The 16996-nt window shown below is 35.3% G+C and overlaps 1 protein-coding gene across 3 annotated transcripts in view; it reads left to right on the top strand.

Annotated features, from left to right (window-relative positions):
* Positions 1-16996, top strand: part of Lrba (LPS responsive beige-like anchor protein) — a 752085-nt gene that overhangs the window by 211909 nt on the left and 523180 nt on the right. For all 3 annotated transcript variants that reach the window (XM_004638688.2, XM_023723655.1, XM_023723656.1), the window contains exons 29-30: positions 2589-3045; positions 12742-12875. In XM_004638688.2, the coding sequence (XP_004638745.1) occupies positions 2589-3045; positions 12742-12875 (591 nt within the window). The remainder of the gene's footprint in view (positions 1-2588; positions 3046-12741; positions 12876-16996) is intronic.

The raw sequence follows: 16996 nt of genomic DNA, 5'->3' as shown, positions 1-16996 counted from the left end.
CCTTTGTTGTAGATCTTTGCTGTAGTTATAACCTTCACACGTACTGAAGTTCAGGTGGAGCTCTACAGAGATTGGACTTATCCAGCTGTGTCTGGCTTAGGTCTGGCTGTTGTGCTCAGCTCCTTCCCGCTGCGGACCAGGGCTAGGACTGGGTCTGGGCATTCCCGGAACTTGGCAGAAATTCCGGAACTGGGCTAGTACTGGGTCTGGGGGTTCCCGGAAGTCGGCCGAACTTCCTACTCGGCGGGAGGGGTGGGGCAGGTAAGGTGGAGTGGTGGGGGGTGGCCCGAGGGGCGAGAGCTAATATTTTTAATAATAGCTAATATTGTAGTTTATGTATCATTGGAGTAATTACAGTTAAATGACCATCTATTAAAAGGTAAGTGAGAAAATATTATCACTTATACATACTTAATATTTTTCATTTAGCATTAGTTGTGAAGAATAATCCATACTCTAAGCAAAGACTAACATGACAGACTTAATAACCAGTAATAGTAATAGTTGTAAGTTTAAAAGTAGAGGTAAAGTTAGCTAAGTAGCTATTGTCATAGAATTTACTGCCACCCAAAGGAGGTCTGTTTTTTAAAATTTTTTTTATGTATTTAGTACAGGGTTGGCAGGATCTCACTGCACAGATCAGACTCATAGTGATCCTCCTGTTTTCAACCTCTCAGGCGCTGGGATTACACGTGTGTGCCACCTTACCCAGTCTTAGTCCCAGTCTCTGTGTACCCTGGGGGTTGGGCCTGCAAGGCACGCCAGTGATCGAACCCTGTTTTCTGAGCCTGCCTAAGCAGATGCTTCAGTCTTCTGAGCTATCTGGCCGGCCCAAGGAGGCCTTTTATTTACCCAATATATGTTCATTCTTGAGTGTTTAGGTAATTGAGTTTGTTCATGAAAAAAAGTCTGTGCCATTATGGAGCTTATATTCTGGTGGAAGGAAAGAAAAGAGTATGTGAAATAAATTGTGTAATATTTCAGAAAGTTGTGAAAATGCTGAGAAAAGGAAAAATGAATAGGGCAAAAATTATGAGGAATGAGTGGTAGAGATGGCATGTAGGTTTAAAGGAATTGAAGAATCATGGAGAATTTTGGTGTAGCAGTAACAACTATGTTTTATTTGTTTGTTGAATTGTCCTAGAGATTGAATCCAGGGTCTTTTTCTTTGAGTTACATCCCTAGCTGTTTATATTTTTATTATGGGATAGGGCATCACTAAATTGCTAAATGCCCAGGCTGGGCTTTACCTTGTGCTGTTCTTGCTTTAGCTCCTAGAGTTCTGGGATGCACTATCATGCTGGACTCCTGATTTATGGTTTTTTTTTTTTTTTTTTTTTTTTTTTTTTTTTTTTTTTCCTTAAAGTCAGGGTGTTGCTACGTAGACTAGGGTGGCCTTGAGTTTGTAGTGATCCTCCTGCCTCAGCCCCATGAATGCTAGAATTACAGGCATACACCACCATGTCCAATTTTAGAATTTATGTTTTTAAAAGTAACTCTTTGGATTCCATGTTGAGGGTACCCTGGAGGGCAAGAAAAACATTGCTTTGGTTATAGATTGTAGCTTGCTGGCTTAGAACCACAAATATGTTCATCTTGCTTTTGTCACCCTCCCCCAACCTCCCAGTACTGTGGCTTGAACTTAGGCTCTCATGGATGGTGGGTAACCATTCTACCACTGAGTGGCCATCCCCTTCATCCTCAGTTTTTGGGGCAAGTTCTTGCTAATTTGCCCAGCTTAGCCTCAAACTTGAGATCCTCCTGTTGTGATCACAGGCATATATCACTACCACATGTGGTTGCTTTCAAGATTCCTTGTGTTGGATTGGACAGGGCACAGTGAGAGAGTTCACCCCACTGCAGATGCTATTTGCTGGGTTGGCAGTCCTAAGGTGGGCTGGCTACTCATCTGGCTAGAAGCTTACCTGGGGTGACTGGGTGTTGGGCTGGCTGATGGAACCACAGAGTTAGTGTTAAGCCTCAGCTGTCAGCTTGATTCTTCATTTCTTCCAGTAGTTTAGGGGTTCTGGGGATGCTAAAACTGCTACTTTCTTAAAAGTTGGGCCCAGAGTTGGTTCAGTGTTATGTCTTTTATGTGATTAATGAAGTAAATCACATGATTAATTAAGTAATGAGGTCCAGTCGAGGTTTGAAGCTTTCTCAAGATGGTGAATACCAGGCCACATTAATGTGGGTTATGAGAGGAGAAAAGTTACTCAAGAATGATTACAGGTATGATGTGGGATAGACAGATAAGAGGTTTTCTGGGAAAGGCAAAAGAGATTCTGATTTCAGCATGTTGAGTGTAGATATCTTTGAACATAGATGAAGTCAGGCATGCAGTGTGACAGCCTGAATTTTTTATGTAGGACAGGTGGGGAATTAGAGATATTTTATTATATATATATCATAGTATATGATCCATTTTGATTATAGATGCATTCATATAGTATATTTATTGATAATATATTAGTTTTTGTGTTTCAGAATATGACATATTTCAGAATTTTAAATAGATGGTTATTAGGACTGATTATAACTTTTTAATACTGCTTTTCAACTTTATTTATTTGTCCTTTTCTGGTAAGATGTAGAAAACGCACCAGTGGCCTTCAGTCCTTTGACTCTGCCAGCCAAAGAGGAATTGGTGGAAAGTGCATCGTCTTCTCGCAGAAGGGACTCAGGCATTGGGGAGGAAGCAGCTTCTTGTCTGGGGAGAAGGAGTAGCACGCATGTTCCTTCTCCAGCAGCACCTTCCAGTGTCAGCGCAGGCCCTGATGCAATCAGTGAGGTGCTGTGCACTCTTTCTTTAGAAGTCAATAAATCTCAGGAATCCAAAAATGATGGAGGAAATGAGTTGGATAACAGTGCGACACCAGCAATTCCAGCTTCTAAAAACGTCAATGTGAAGGACATCCTGCGGAGCCTGGTGAACATCCCAGCAGATGGAGTCTCGGTGGATCCTGTCCTCCTGCCGCCATCCTGCCTTGGTGCTCTTGGTGATCTGTCTGCGGAGCAACCTGTGCAGTTCAGGTCTTTTGACAGGTACACAACTAGCCTGTACTTCAGTACGCTTATGTGTGTAAGGTATGAAAGGTTAGTGGTTCAGTTGGACCTGGCTAAATTTTGTAGCTTCAGTGGTAGAGAAATTTTGATCTGTTTTATAAAAAATGTGTTTTTTTAAATTTGTGTGGCATTGCAGATTTTTTTTTTTTTGCATTTCAATAAGATTATTTAAAAGTAATTTTCATTGTTTATTGGCAAGTTGTTTGTAAAACGGTTTTTTTTGGTTGTTATTACATTTTGAAAATGGCTTATATTTACCAGTGACTCCTTAACAGTGCCCTGTTGACAGTACTCTGCCAGCCTCTGTGAAACAAAGTGGTATCTAAATTCCAGCAGACTCACAGGGTTCTATTTGAGAAAGCTGACCACAGATTTCTGATCTTTTTGATTTTACTGCCTTGAGAAACTCTTGCTTATTTTCCTGAACATTCATTATATTATAAAATTCTAACACAAATATTTTCCCCTGGATTTTTTTTTTTTGTGGAACCGGGGATTGAACTCAGGCCCTCACACTTGCCAGGGAAGCGCTTATTCCATTGAGCCATCTCCCCGACCCCTCTAACACAAATATTTTTTACTAAACCTTGTTTTTAGAAGTTAATATTTTAATATGGTAATAAATTCTAATTTACAGAAAAGTTCTTGGTATAAAGTGGTTTTATTTTTCCTGGAACCTTTAAGTAGTATTTTAATGCAGTGTTTCATTACCTCTTAATATTTTATTGTATATTTTATATAACAACTAATATATTCATGTAAATAATGAGATTAAGATTTGTATAATATTAATTTTTAGTCTTTAAACAGCTTTAAATTTTTAGTAATTATCTTATTTTGTTCTTTTAATATAATTTTTTTGGTTCTTTTAATATAAGGATCAAGTTCAGAATTGTGTTTTTTTTTTATTATCTTTGAATCTGGAAGAATAATTCCTAAGTTTTTCCTTGAACTTAGTGATTCTGAAGCATTATACGATTATAGCTGAATCATTTTTAGAGTATTCTTAGTTTAGATTTGTCCAGTGTTTCCTTAGCATTAGACAGGTTAGTGTGTCTTTGGCAGGAATGTGACAGCAGTGACACTGCTTCTTTTTGCATTCTTTCACATGGCTCTGGACTTTGTCTCTTTACTAATGCTGCTCACTGTGATCACTAATTGAAAAGGTTCTGGCCTCTCTAGAAGTATTCCTGTGAAGAGATAGTATAAAACTCCATCAACTTCACCAAATTTTCATTTCATTTACTTTATGCTGTTATAGTTTCTGTTTTATTTGTGGTTTATAATCTGTTAGCATTGTTTATGTTGATGCCTGTATTTGGCCAGTGGAATTCCCTTTTAGTTGACTTCTGTTTTCTTTTAATATGTCCCCATCATTATTTAACCTTTTTAATGAATACTTTATTGTTCCTTATGCTTATCCTTAGACTATACCCCAGTATATTTTTACTTATCCTATCCTTTCATCCATCAGAATGTCCCCTCCCTTCCTCCTCTCATTGTGTTGCCCAGGTGTCTTTGAAATTCCTGACCTTACATGATCCTTCTGCCCCAGCCTCTGAGGATCTGGAACCATAGATGCAGGCCAGCTTTGTTTTATTTTGTGTCCCTCCTGTTCTCTATTTCTTCTCTTCTCCTGGCTTTAGACTGTTGATATGCTGTGTGTTAGCATCATAGATGCTGAAGTTGGCTAAGATTGTACATGGTAATTAAGATTCTCCAGAAGAACAGAGAATATATAAATTTAGTGGAGAGTCTTTGGCATTATTCTGTTATCTTGTCCCATTTCCTTCTACTTAAAACTTAGCAAATGCCCTGGAGAAAATGAGATTGACAAAGTTTGAATAAGTATATGCATAATATGACATAAATAGAGTTAGTTTTTCCTAGATTCAAATGTCTTCTTATAGCTTTTTTGAAATAGCTTTGTAAGAATTAAAATAATGACTCTAGAAATCAGACAAAAGAGGGCTTGGGCTTTGCCTCAATCACTTATTAGGACAGTTCATCTCATCCCTAGAATAATATTCTGTATCCATTAAGGAGAAAAAGAATGGCTATAGTGAAATGCATTGATGTGAATGGAAACTCAGCTACATTGGCTAATGAACCATTGGGTCCCTGCTGCTGTGTTGTGTTGTGTGCATATAGGTAGGAAGTGTTTGGGATTCATTCTGCAAATTAAAGGGCTATAGTTCCAGCGCACATATATTTTATGAACTGTATTATTCAGGTTTCATGTTGTTGGGGCAAAATATGACTCCCACTATTTAAGGAAGTTTATTTGGCTCACAGTTATAGAAGGCTTAGTCCATGGTTGACGTGCCTCTGAACACCCCCCCCCCCAAAGACATTGTGGTGGAAGGACATGGCACAGGTAAGCTGCTTAATCCATGACATCCAGGAAAGCAGTGAGAGGAGAAGGAGAAGCTGGGGACAGTAACACAGCCTTTTAGTTCAGCCTGCAGTGACTCACTTCTTCTGATTAGGCCTTACCTCCTAATAGCACTCTTAGCTACGAACTTGTAAATATATTAACTCACTGAGGAGTATAGTATGCCCATGATACAGTCACCTTTCAAAACCCCTGAACACATGAGACTTTAGGGGCATTTTAGATTTGTACCCTAATGGTGAAAAATCAGTAAATCAGGAAAATGAAAAATCTGCTAGGAAAGTAATAGGAACCATTATTATTATTATTATTATTATTATTATTATTATTATTATTGTATGAAGATGTCTGTGTCACTAGTAATGATGTATATGTGTATTAAAATAAATGGAAGATATTTCTATCCAGTTTAAATGAGTAGATTTTTAAAACTGATACCTTTTATTAATGAAAATCTCAAACATTTTGCATACTTTGCTGAAAGGGCATATTGCTGCAATTTATTTGAGGGTGAATTGACAGCAGTAATTAAAAATTAGAATACATAAACTCAGTTCCATATCTGAATGTTTATACAGTAGAAATATACAGTGAAATTTTTTTCTGCAAGAGAAATTTCATAATTAAACTAGTACCTATTGAGCTTTTTACTGTATAAGAGGCTGCACATTATGTATTTAGATTATTTACATACCCCAAATATATAGATGAAGAAACTGACAAACAAATTAAGTAGCTTAGAGGCTTATGCTAGTAAATAGTAGTGCTAAGACTTGAACCTACCTTCTTAACTGTTGTGTGTTCTTTGATATGATATGCTGCATTTCCAAGCAGTGTTGCTTTTTAATAATGAATTAATTTGTATTTGCTAATCTGTGAAGAATTGGTTTAATATGTAATTTTCATACATACTGTGCATACACATTGAGCAGTCAAGTGGAAAGTTCTATGTCTAAGGTCATAGTCAAACGACAGGGATTCCTAAAATACAGTATTGCGTAACTGTACCTTCAGGCTGTGTGTGTAAAGTGTATGTGAAATATATGTACATTTTGTGCTCAGAATTGGGTCTCATCCCCAGGATGTCTCATTAGCTGTGTACAAATTTTCCAAAGAAAAAACCAAAACAAAACATCCTCTGCAGTCTGCTTCTAGATGCATACATTTCAGACAAGGTGCTGAAGTTATGCGTAGCAATGCAGCCATTGAGGAAAGAAGGGCAGAGCTTTGTGTTTTAGTGTAAAAGAATGTTGGAGGTAATTTTTAAATGAAAATGAAATATAATGCACATAAAGTTTAGAATTTATGATTTTTAAAAGATAGCTATGTATGTTCTCATATCCCTCAAAAAGTAAATACTGACCTGTTCATAGCAATAGTGAGTTTTGAGAGTAGGTATTATCAGGATTTTAACATTTAAATGTAGGTACATTTTAAAATTTAGTGTGTCTTGTCAATATAGTCAAAGAAATTGTTTATTAATTACTCAAATTTTATAATTTTGACATTTCCTTATAAGTAGTGTTGAAATTATTCTGTGTCATGCCAATAACTTCAATGAAATTACGAATTTAGTTAAGAAGCCATGCACAGGAATATGTTTTATGGAGTATATTGAAATAGAAAAAGTAGTTTTGATAATAGCGTTTTTTCCCAGTGTGTTCTACACAAGTTTACATGTCTGGTATGCATTTAATGTATTGTCTGATGGAGCAGAAACTGCTCTGTTTTTTTCTCTCCCTCTTTTAGCAAGAGACATCTTTTAAAAAACTTGCATGCAGACATGAGCCAATGGAGTATCTTTGGAAATTTCAAAGCATCCCTCTGATCACGTATTTATCTCAGGAATGCTGTGTCAGAAATCACAAGTCTCCTCATATCTTAAGAATTATCAACTTCCAAGCAATAGCTGGAAAGTTTAGAGTAACAGCTACATGAGTGAAACCTTGCTGAAAGGCTGCCAGGTTGCAGGCCTTTGTGAACAGAAAGGTGTTTGTGTTCATTCCCATGCCAAAATTCTTGCTCTTATCTAATTTGAAGATCCTTTCTGGTGATTAGTGGATGCCAGGGATTTATCTTGATAAAGTTCAAGAGCTGGTCTGGCTTTTCAACTGGATCCTTAGGGACTAGAGGGCTAAGCTAAATGCTTTTTTCCTTTTTTAGTGAATGGTTTGCGTGCTAAATGGAACAGCATTTATATAAAGATTTGCGATATTTGAAACTTGATTTAATTCTGAAAAGAAACTTTTGAACCTTAGTTATCCAGAGGATACGGCTATTTGCCTATTGTTTTTTCTTTTTCCTTTTTTCTTTCTTTTCCTTTTTTCTGTATTTTAGGGAAGGGTCTACAGGGTGTTCAGGGTCTCACTACTAGATCAGACGGATGTGTAGTGATTCTTCTGTTTATAGCCTCCCAGGTGATAGAGTTACAGACGCATGCCACCATGCCCAGTTGCAAAGGCTGTCTCAGCTCGATTGCCTGGGGCGGGGCCAGCCCTCTAGGCCTGGGGATCGAGCTTCAAACCCTGGCCCCTGAGCCTGCTTGCAGGTGCTTTGATCCTCAGAGCTATTTGGCCAGCCCCCTGCCTATTGTTAATTAAAAGAAAATTTCAAAATCCTGAGTTCATGTTAAAAAATAACCAACAGCAATTTTACTTGCTATGTGCAGGACCTTAGAAGTAGTCTCTGATCTCTACAATGGGAATCATAGGTAGCAAATACGAATTAAATAATTCAGGTATGTCCTTGGCATAGTGCCTCACAAATGTTTGTTTGTTTGTTTATTTATTATGTATTTAGTAGAGGGTCTACAGGGTCTCCCTATGTAGATCGGACTCGTGGTGATTCTCCTGTTTTCAGCCTCCCAAACCTTAGGATTACAGGTGGTCACCACCACGTCCAGTGTCAGTGGCCATCTCAGTGCGCCAAGGGGTGGGGCTGGCACAGCACTCTGAGGATTGAACCTGACCAGCCACTGCACTCTGTCTAAGTAGGCACTTTACTTTGCTCAGCTAGCTGGCTGGCCTGTTTAAAATGATTAAATTAGGAAAATAAATAAATAAAATAAAATAAAATAATTGAATCCATAAAGAAACACTTTACATAAAAATGTGTCTTTTTTGGCAGTACTAGAGCTTGAACCCAGGGCTTCCTGTACATACTCTTCCATTGTCCTACCTCTGTGGCCCGTTTCGTATCTAGACAGGGTCTTTGTGTCTTGCAGGCGGGCCTCAATCTTGCAGTGCTTCTGTGTTAACCTCTTGAGTAGCTGCAATTACACTATGCCACTCTGAAATTGTATCTTTGTAATTCTTGGTTTTTAAATATGTGTTTGGAAAACCAGCATACATAACTGTTTGTCTTCCGTATTTTTTATGACCAAAACCTGAAACTACTTTTTTTTTGAAATTCAGAAATTTTTTTCTCCTTTCCTTTCCTTTTCCTTTTGAGACAGGGTCTCACTCTGTAGTTCAGGCTGGACTCAAACTCATAGCAGTCCTCCTATTTCAGCTTCCCAAGTGCTGGGACTGCAGTGCACATAGGGGTGTGCCACCATGCCCCACCTACATAAATATTTTTTAAATACTGAAACAGTATTTCATTTGTTTCTTAAATGTAATGGCTGAGGTATATAGTTCAGTGGCAGATCATGTTCTTAGCATGCAGAAAGCCCTGAGTTTGATTTCTAGCACAAAGTAAAAGAAAAGAAACTTGAGCTGCAGTCTGAGAAAGATAGCAGAAATGTCTCTTGCACATAGTGTGGCATGTAGGCTCTGAAAGTTTTGTCTAAGGCATGGTGTATTTTCTAGAAAGATAATGCAAGATGTTTTGTTCTGCCATGATCAGTCTTACTTGGGTCTGGCAAATCTTAATTTCTAGACTAGTGCTTAATCTGAAAAACATACATTGCTACTTTAGATTTAAACATATATACAAGATGAGTACAATAGGTTAAAGATAGGTTAAATATCCTTTCTGTTGGGCATGTTAGGCTTTTATGTGAGAGCTTTATAATAATAATGAAGGTGGTTGGTAAAGGGGAGAGAAAATATACACATAGTATCCTTTTAACTGAATTATCATGACTTTAAATATTCTTTATTTTTGTGTGGCCCAAAGATGGAGTGATAATGTTACTTCCTCAGAAATGATTTGAACTAGTGAATTTAGGAATTCACATTTTATTTATTTACTTCTATATATTATAGTGACTAAAGTATGCAGTTTTTTCATTTTCAGTCAAGTGTGTTTTAGTAATTTAGTGATAGTTCATATGTAATATAATATCCTGAAGATATTTGCTACTGTTTATAGATGATTATAATATATAATTTTAAATGTTAGTGTGATTATGATGATTTAAAAACCTTTTTTTTTTTTTTTTGTGGAACCGGGAATTGAACTCAGGCCGTTGCGCTTGCCAGGGAAGCGCTTATTCCACTGAGCCATCTCCCCAGCCCCTTAAAAACCTTTTTAATGTATTAAAATCTGTTTAGTTGTATACTTCAAGTGAATGAATTATATTGTAATATAATTGTGTATCTCAGAACTTTAATGAAATTCAGGATGAAGAAAGAATTCAAACTGGGGTTGTAGCTTTAGATTTTTAGAGAACGAATTCTTTTGGCTGTTTAGTCTTCAAAGCTTTAGTTCTTAAATTTAAAGAATAGAAGTCATATATACTTCAGGATTTTGCATGTTGAACAATAATTCTGCATAGTGTCAGTGTTTAGTAAGTCATAGCTACTATTAAAATGCATACTTTCATATTAGGTACCAGGATTTTGTAGGAACACCAATAGTACGTTTTTATGACCTTTAACTTGGACGACTAGAAAGACTTTGAGCAGCTTTGAATCATGAGAAAAGGAGATTGTTTTTAAAGGATTGGAGTTGTGAAATGATACGTCATGTACAGGAACCATCAGAAGACATTGCCCAAAAGTACGAGCTGTGCCAAAATGGTCAGACATAGAGAAGATGAGAGATTGGACAGTAAACACCCACAGACTCATTGCTGAGCTCTCATAATTAGCCTTTGTCTGTATGCGTTTCTTTATACAGCACTCCATGTATTTATGCTCCAACCCTATAGCGTGGCTTGTGTGTGCTAGGCAGGCTCTGTACCGCTGAGGTACAGCCTTCAGTCTGAAAGGCAGAGGTCTTACGCATACCATTTGATGAGTTTTGACAGACTCCCACATTTCATAGCATACGCACCTATCAAGATGTTTTTATTTTGGAAAGTTCTTCCTTCCCATCAATCCATGTCTCTGTTTACCAGTAGCAGTTATTATTTTGATTTTTCTACTGCAGGTTACTTTTGCCTGTTAATAGAACTTCTCCTAAAGGAAACACAAAGTACACATTTTTTTTAAATCATAAGTCTTCCTTCATTCAATATGATGAGATTGAATCAGTCTTTTGACATTCATCCATGTTGTGTGGCAGCAGTTTGATCATTTTATTGATGAGATCATTTCATTTTTAAGTTTATCATCCTGTAAAATTCGTTTTATAGAAGAAAAGGTTTGTGAGCATAATTGTACACTTGTGGGCTTCAGTTTTCATGGGGGAGATTCTTTGGTATAAGATTTTTAGGTCATATGATAGATCTATCTAAAATTTTGACTATAGAAAAAGCATTTTCACTTTTTAAAATGATAGTTTCCTGTTCGCCTATCTGAACTTACCAATTATGTAAGTAAAGTAGATAGTTATGGTTCTTTCTTTAATTCATAAATATGAAAATAAATTCTCCATATTCTTCTCTTTTTGTCCCCAAAGCAGGTTCCTGGAGGGTCTGAATTTTCTTAAACAATAGGTTTATAAATTTCTGTTTTGAGTAGGAGAAACACAAACTATGTTTGTATTTTTTCTGAATGCACCACCAGTGCACTTGCATATGCACACACGTGTGCACCACATGCACACATAGAGGTCACATCTACTTTCCCTTAAGTCAATAATCTTCATCTGATATAAGCTGCTATGATTTAAGCACACCATTTTGGATTGGGGGCTCAGGTGGCTGTTGCTTCTATTTTTTAGTGTATAGTTAACATTGGCAGTCACCCTTATAATGATGTGACACCAGCTACCTTCAAGTACATTGAATAAGCCATGCCTAGCATAAGAGAACTTGATTTAATTGGCAACACTGTTTGCCCTCACATGATAGTCACTGAAGTAAAACGGAACCTATTTTGCTGTTTTATCTCCTTTTGAAATAATGACAAAATATTTTTTAAAATACTGCAGTTACATAATTTCCACTTACAAATGTATTTATTTAGATCAACTATCTAAGGAAGTCTGTTTGGAAACCAAATACTTTAAAGCTATTAAGGGAATACTTGCAGATTGCAGTTAGTGTATTGTCAGCAAAAGATGTGATTAAATAAATTGAATGTTGAAGACTTTAGGCTTATGGTTAACACCAGGTAATTAAAAGTAAGCACTGCTGTGGGAGTGCCTTATATATCAGCTGTCCTCTTTACCTCATTAGCTGGGTTTTTGCATGTTTATGGAGCTAACTTCAATTAAATAAATGCCTTTTAAGTTATGTCTCACAAGGTCTTTTAGTTCCTCTTTTGGCGTAAAGTATTTCACTTTCATTGAAATTGATATATCACATATACCTGTGTTAGAATAATACACAAGATGAACGACTTTCATTATTTGATTTGTTTTTTTTTGTTTTTTTTTTTGCATTTACTCTTTTATTTATGCATTGTTTTTGTAATACATTATTCTCAAAAGACAAAGTCTTTGAGGTTTAGGAAAAGAAAAACTTGAGTTATATATCTGTTAGAAGTTATATGTCTTTTTTTCCCCTAGAGAATTTCTAAGGTGTTGTGATTTTTAATTAGCAATTCTTTAAGATCCTTGTGAAAACATGTTAGAATTTCTGCTTCAGTTTTGAGGTTAACAGTTTCTAATTTCTTTCTTACTTGAATGCAAGTTTTCCTTCTTCAGAGTAAGCTTTAGTTATTATGTGTTGGATAATTAAAGACAATCCTAAGTTTAAATAATCATATGGGGTAAATGTAAAATTTAAATATTAAGATGGATTCCTGTATTTCTAAAAAGTGTTTTAGTTCTAAAAACATTGAAATGCAAATAAATACAAGCCCTATAGAAGAGATTGTGTGTTTGGAAAATATTCTGAATTGCATATGAAAATAAACATAGGAACGAAAATTAGAAATTATTTCTTAATTTTTATTCTGAAATTAAATGTAATTAACTCATGTTTGATTGATTGATTTTGGTTACAGAAGTGTCGTCATTGCAACAAAAAAATCAACAGTCTTACCATCCACACTTGCTACCAGTGTACCTACCAATGCTCTGAGTGTGGTTTCTTCAGCAGAGTCCGCCCAGACCTCCCTGGTGGGCAGGGACTCACCAGGTGAGTTAGTTCCGGTGATGTCGCCAAAAGTGTTTCTTTAGTCTCACTTTAGCAAAATTAAGGATTTATGAAAAAGTCGAGAATCTTGTTAGGCACACTAGAAACTATTTTTTTAATAGTATACTGTTGCATTGTTTACTAATTTTCTGAATGAACTTCAGATAAGGTCAAACAGTTTCAGTATTTTCTCCACTCAGATTTAATGCTGTACAATACATTAAATAGATGCTGCTAGTTAGGTGAATGGATGAATGCATGCATTGTGTGTGTGTGTGTGTGTGTGTGTGTGTGTGTGTGTGTGTGTTTGTGTATGTGTATATCTTTCAATAAGTCTTTGGTCCATGTATCTTTAAAACATGTGGGTATTGTTCATATACTGTCTACTACTTTTTTCTGTGTATGTTTATGAATTGGAGTCTTGGAAATGGAATACTGCTCAGAAGTACAGCATCATTCTTGTATTAGTTATACTGGTTCAAAATATTTTATAGATTTTCCTTTTGCCCGTCTTCTCCTATACTCCTTCCAAGTCTAAAAGTTTATAAATAAATGGGTGCAAGTTCCTCAATCCCCATATGTTACCTGGAAGCTTGTTAGTGCTATCAGGGTAACTTAAAGAATATGCATTATGAAAATGAGCAGGGTAGGAAAAGGGGATGGTCTCATCATCAGATGTTCTGTTTGATAAAAAATAAGATAGGGTACCCCCAGAGGGACTCACGTTGTGACTATAGCATGGGCTTGATGAAAAATAAAGGGATTTCGAAGGAATGACGTGGTGGATTTTATGATTAGAAATGAATTTTTTTTTTTTTTTAATGGGATATCTCAAGCAAGGTTTTTGCCTTCTATCTGCTGTTCTGCTTTTATTTGTCTAGTGTATCTCAGGCAGTTTTGGTTCAAACTTCATCATAATGACTGTTTCTTTTTTCTTCCTTGTTTTTTTTCCACTTGTAATAACAAATTTTTTCCAAGTTTTAAATGCAATTGATGCTTTACAAAATTCATAACATTGTGAGAAAATATATTATGTTAAGAAAAAGATGACTTTATAAACCATATAAGTATAATTATGTTCACATTTCTTTTATATAAGGTAAAAGCAAGAAAGTATACTGTTATTTGGTTGTCACCTATTTTCTATTTCTCTTTAACCTCTCTGATTGATTGTTGGTGCTCAGGATCAAACCCAAGGCTTTAAATGAGCTAAGTAGTTATTCTACCACAAGGTTGCACTGCTAGTCATTTCACTAACTCCGTGTCTTTCTGATGTGAATCTTTTTTAAAACACTTATTTTGATTTTCACATCTGTTCTTTCTTTTCTTCTTTTAGTGTGCTATTATTACTGTTACATGGTCTCTCCATTTTATTACTTAAACTGGTAATTAATTGCATACATTTCTTTATTGATAAGAGAAAAGCAATCTCACCTGATGTTGGTTTTCCAGTCGTCCTGCTTCTTTCTCTCTGTGGCCTTGTTTTATATATTTTCCCTACCACATTAGCCTTACTGCCTAACAGGCAGACACTCCTTTACACTTGGGATCTCTCCCCTATAGAGTTCTCTTTTTTTGGTCAGTCATTTTAACTGCTACACTTTTGTATTCTTTTGTTGGGTCTGTATTAACCATTAAAATACTGTGTTTATCTTTCATAAAAAAAATTACATTTATTTTCTTTCTTTTGGTTTTATCAGGATTTGGGAAAAAATAATTTGTGGCAAATTGATTTTTTGTTTTTTGTATTTTTTGGGGCCAGCTCAGCCCACTCTGATGGTGGGGCTGGCACTGCACATGGTGCCAGGGATTAAACTGCAGTCCCCTGCGCCTGCCTAAGCTTGCCTGAGCAGGTGCTTTAGACTGCTGCGCTATCTTGCTGGCCCCATGAATTGATTTTTGTATGGTTTTCTGAGCAAGGTAATTTATTCTTCAAATCTGAGCAAGTTAGGTATTAGTCTTAGTTTAGTCTTAGATTATTTCCTTCTATGATAATTCATTTCATGTATGTTCCAATGTCCAAAAAAACCCGAAGTTCTGAAACTCAGTGATACATTATTGATTCCTAAAAACTTTGATAGTATAATTTCAATATAACTGGGAATCTCTATGGAAGGAACCATATAAATATAACACATTAAATATGAGTTTCATAGCAGAAAGTTTTAAACTGTTTGAAATATCGATAGGAAAGTAGTACTAAATTGTATGTAGTATTACTAATGAGAAACTAAAACAGGATATAGACTGATACCAGGAAAAGAATTAGAACTCACTTTTAGTATAAGATATTAAAATGAGAAAGTAGGGTGAGGGGATAGAAAACTTTGTAAGTCAGGTCTGAAATTAATACAAAGTAAAAACTTAAACTTCTGACCTATATATGAGATCAAAGTTTTTTTCTATTGAAATATGACTAAAGTTATTTTATAGTTTAGCTTAAAAGATAAGGATTTTTGCATTTTCTGTTAAGTGGTCTGTATTATTAAATCCATGATATACATAGTGTTTTCAGTATTGAGATTTTAAATTTTAATTGGAGAATTTTACCTTAGCCTCTCCAGCAAAAATGTAATATCTAGTAACCTCCCTTTTAAGAGTTTTAAAGTTTTTATTTTTCTTTATTTTACTAATTTTCTTGAGAAACAAATAGCAATGAGACAGTTTCAAAACAGGTTAGTGGGACAATTTCAATAATTAATACATTACATATAATTGTCTTCGTAGTAGTTATTTGTAGTACAAGATTCAGACATGATAACCTGTCTAAACACTATTAGTACAAATCTTTCTTCTCAGTGAATTAAGAGAAAGTAGCTATATATCTAGCCTATTTTGTATATACAGATACAAAATGGTCCTTCATGTGTATCCCCTTTTTTGTTTAGTTTTGTCAGAGATGGGTATTCCATTGCCATTTAAATATTGTATGTGTGTGAATTCAGCAAAATAATCCAATATAGTCCAGTAGACCATAATAGTAGTGGGTTATCCATAGGACTGGCAATGTCAGCAGTTGTTGACTTGAGCCTTTTACAGCTCAGCATATTAATATGTCTTTACTTTTTATGCCTCGTTTTTATACTTTTCTTGTGGATGGTTAATATCAAGATAAAGCAAGACCTATATAAAAAGAGATGTATAAAGTTTTTATTAGTACATGTTTGTGGTATGCAGATTTCTTTGAAATTTTAAAAGTCCTTCACTAAAAGAGAAGTTGTATCTTTTGTATATGTATGTTTTCAAAGGAAGGAAATGAGAAAGCAAAATTCAGTAAGTCTGGAAAATTGAAAGTTTCTCATCAGCAAAGGTTCAATTCCCTAATATATAGTATACTTCTGTATGTTAATATGAAATTACTTTTTCCCCCAAATATGTATAGTATTTTTCTACGATGCTGCAAAAGCATTTTATAAACAATTAAATCAAAATTGAGTCTAAGTCAATAAAGGAGTTAAGTGATTTGTTCGCCAACAACTTATATACTGAGTTCGCTAATTTGCAAAATGTAACAATTTAACAACCTAATAAAATACTAGGCTACATTCTGTTTATCAGAGCCATGTACATTATTAATTAGAAGAACCTTTTCTCATGTTACGGGAAAGTATTCAGTTATTGACAGTCTCTGTTTTATGTAGTATTTAACCCAATAAAAGTTTTATTTATTTAGTGAGGAATTTTTACTGAGCACATAGACTATCCATTACAAAATTAAGTAGTCCAAGAGGCAGGCAGACAGAAAGACACACACACAAAATACAGTGTAGCAATGTTTAGAGATTAAAATTTTACATTTGTTTTAATAATTCGTTATTGTAAGTATTTAGACCCTTTGGGATGATGAATAAACTTGTGACTATTCCCTGGATAGATGCTAGACATGTAAGCTATTTGCATTTTCCTTTTTGTTCTTTTGAATGCCTGAAAACGTGTCAGTTTGAAAGAGCCAGTTCATTAGGGTAAGGATAAGGAAAAGATAAGTCCATATTCTTCCACATGTTAGAACCAGCTTCTGCACCTGAATATATGTGATCCTCTATTGGGAATATTTAATGTTAAATTAATCCCAAGTAAATTTGCCATAAATTTATTTTTATTTTCCTGAATTGAAAATATACTAT

The sequence above is a fragment of the Octodon degus genome, unplaced genomic scaffold (assembly GCF_000260255.1).
Source record: "Octodon degus isolate 3935 unplaced genomic scaffold, OctDeg1.0 scaffold00101, whole genome shotgun sequence".
Lineage (NCBI taxonomy): Eukaryota > Metazoa > Chordata > Mammalia > Rodentia > Octodontidae > Octodon > Octodon degus.
This window is presented reverse-complemented; position numbering and strand designations above follow the sequence as displayed.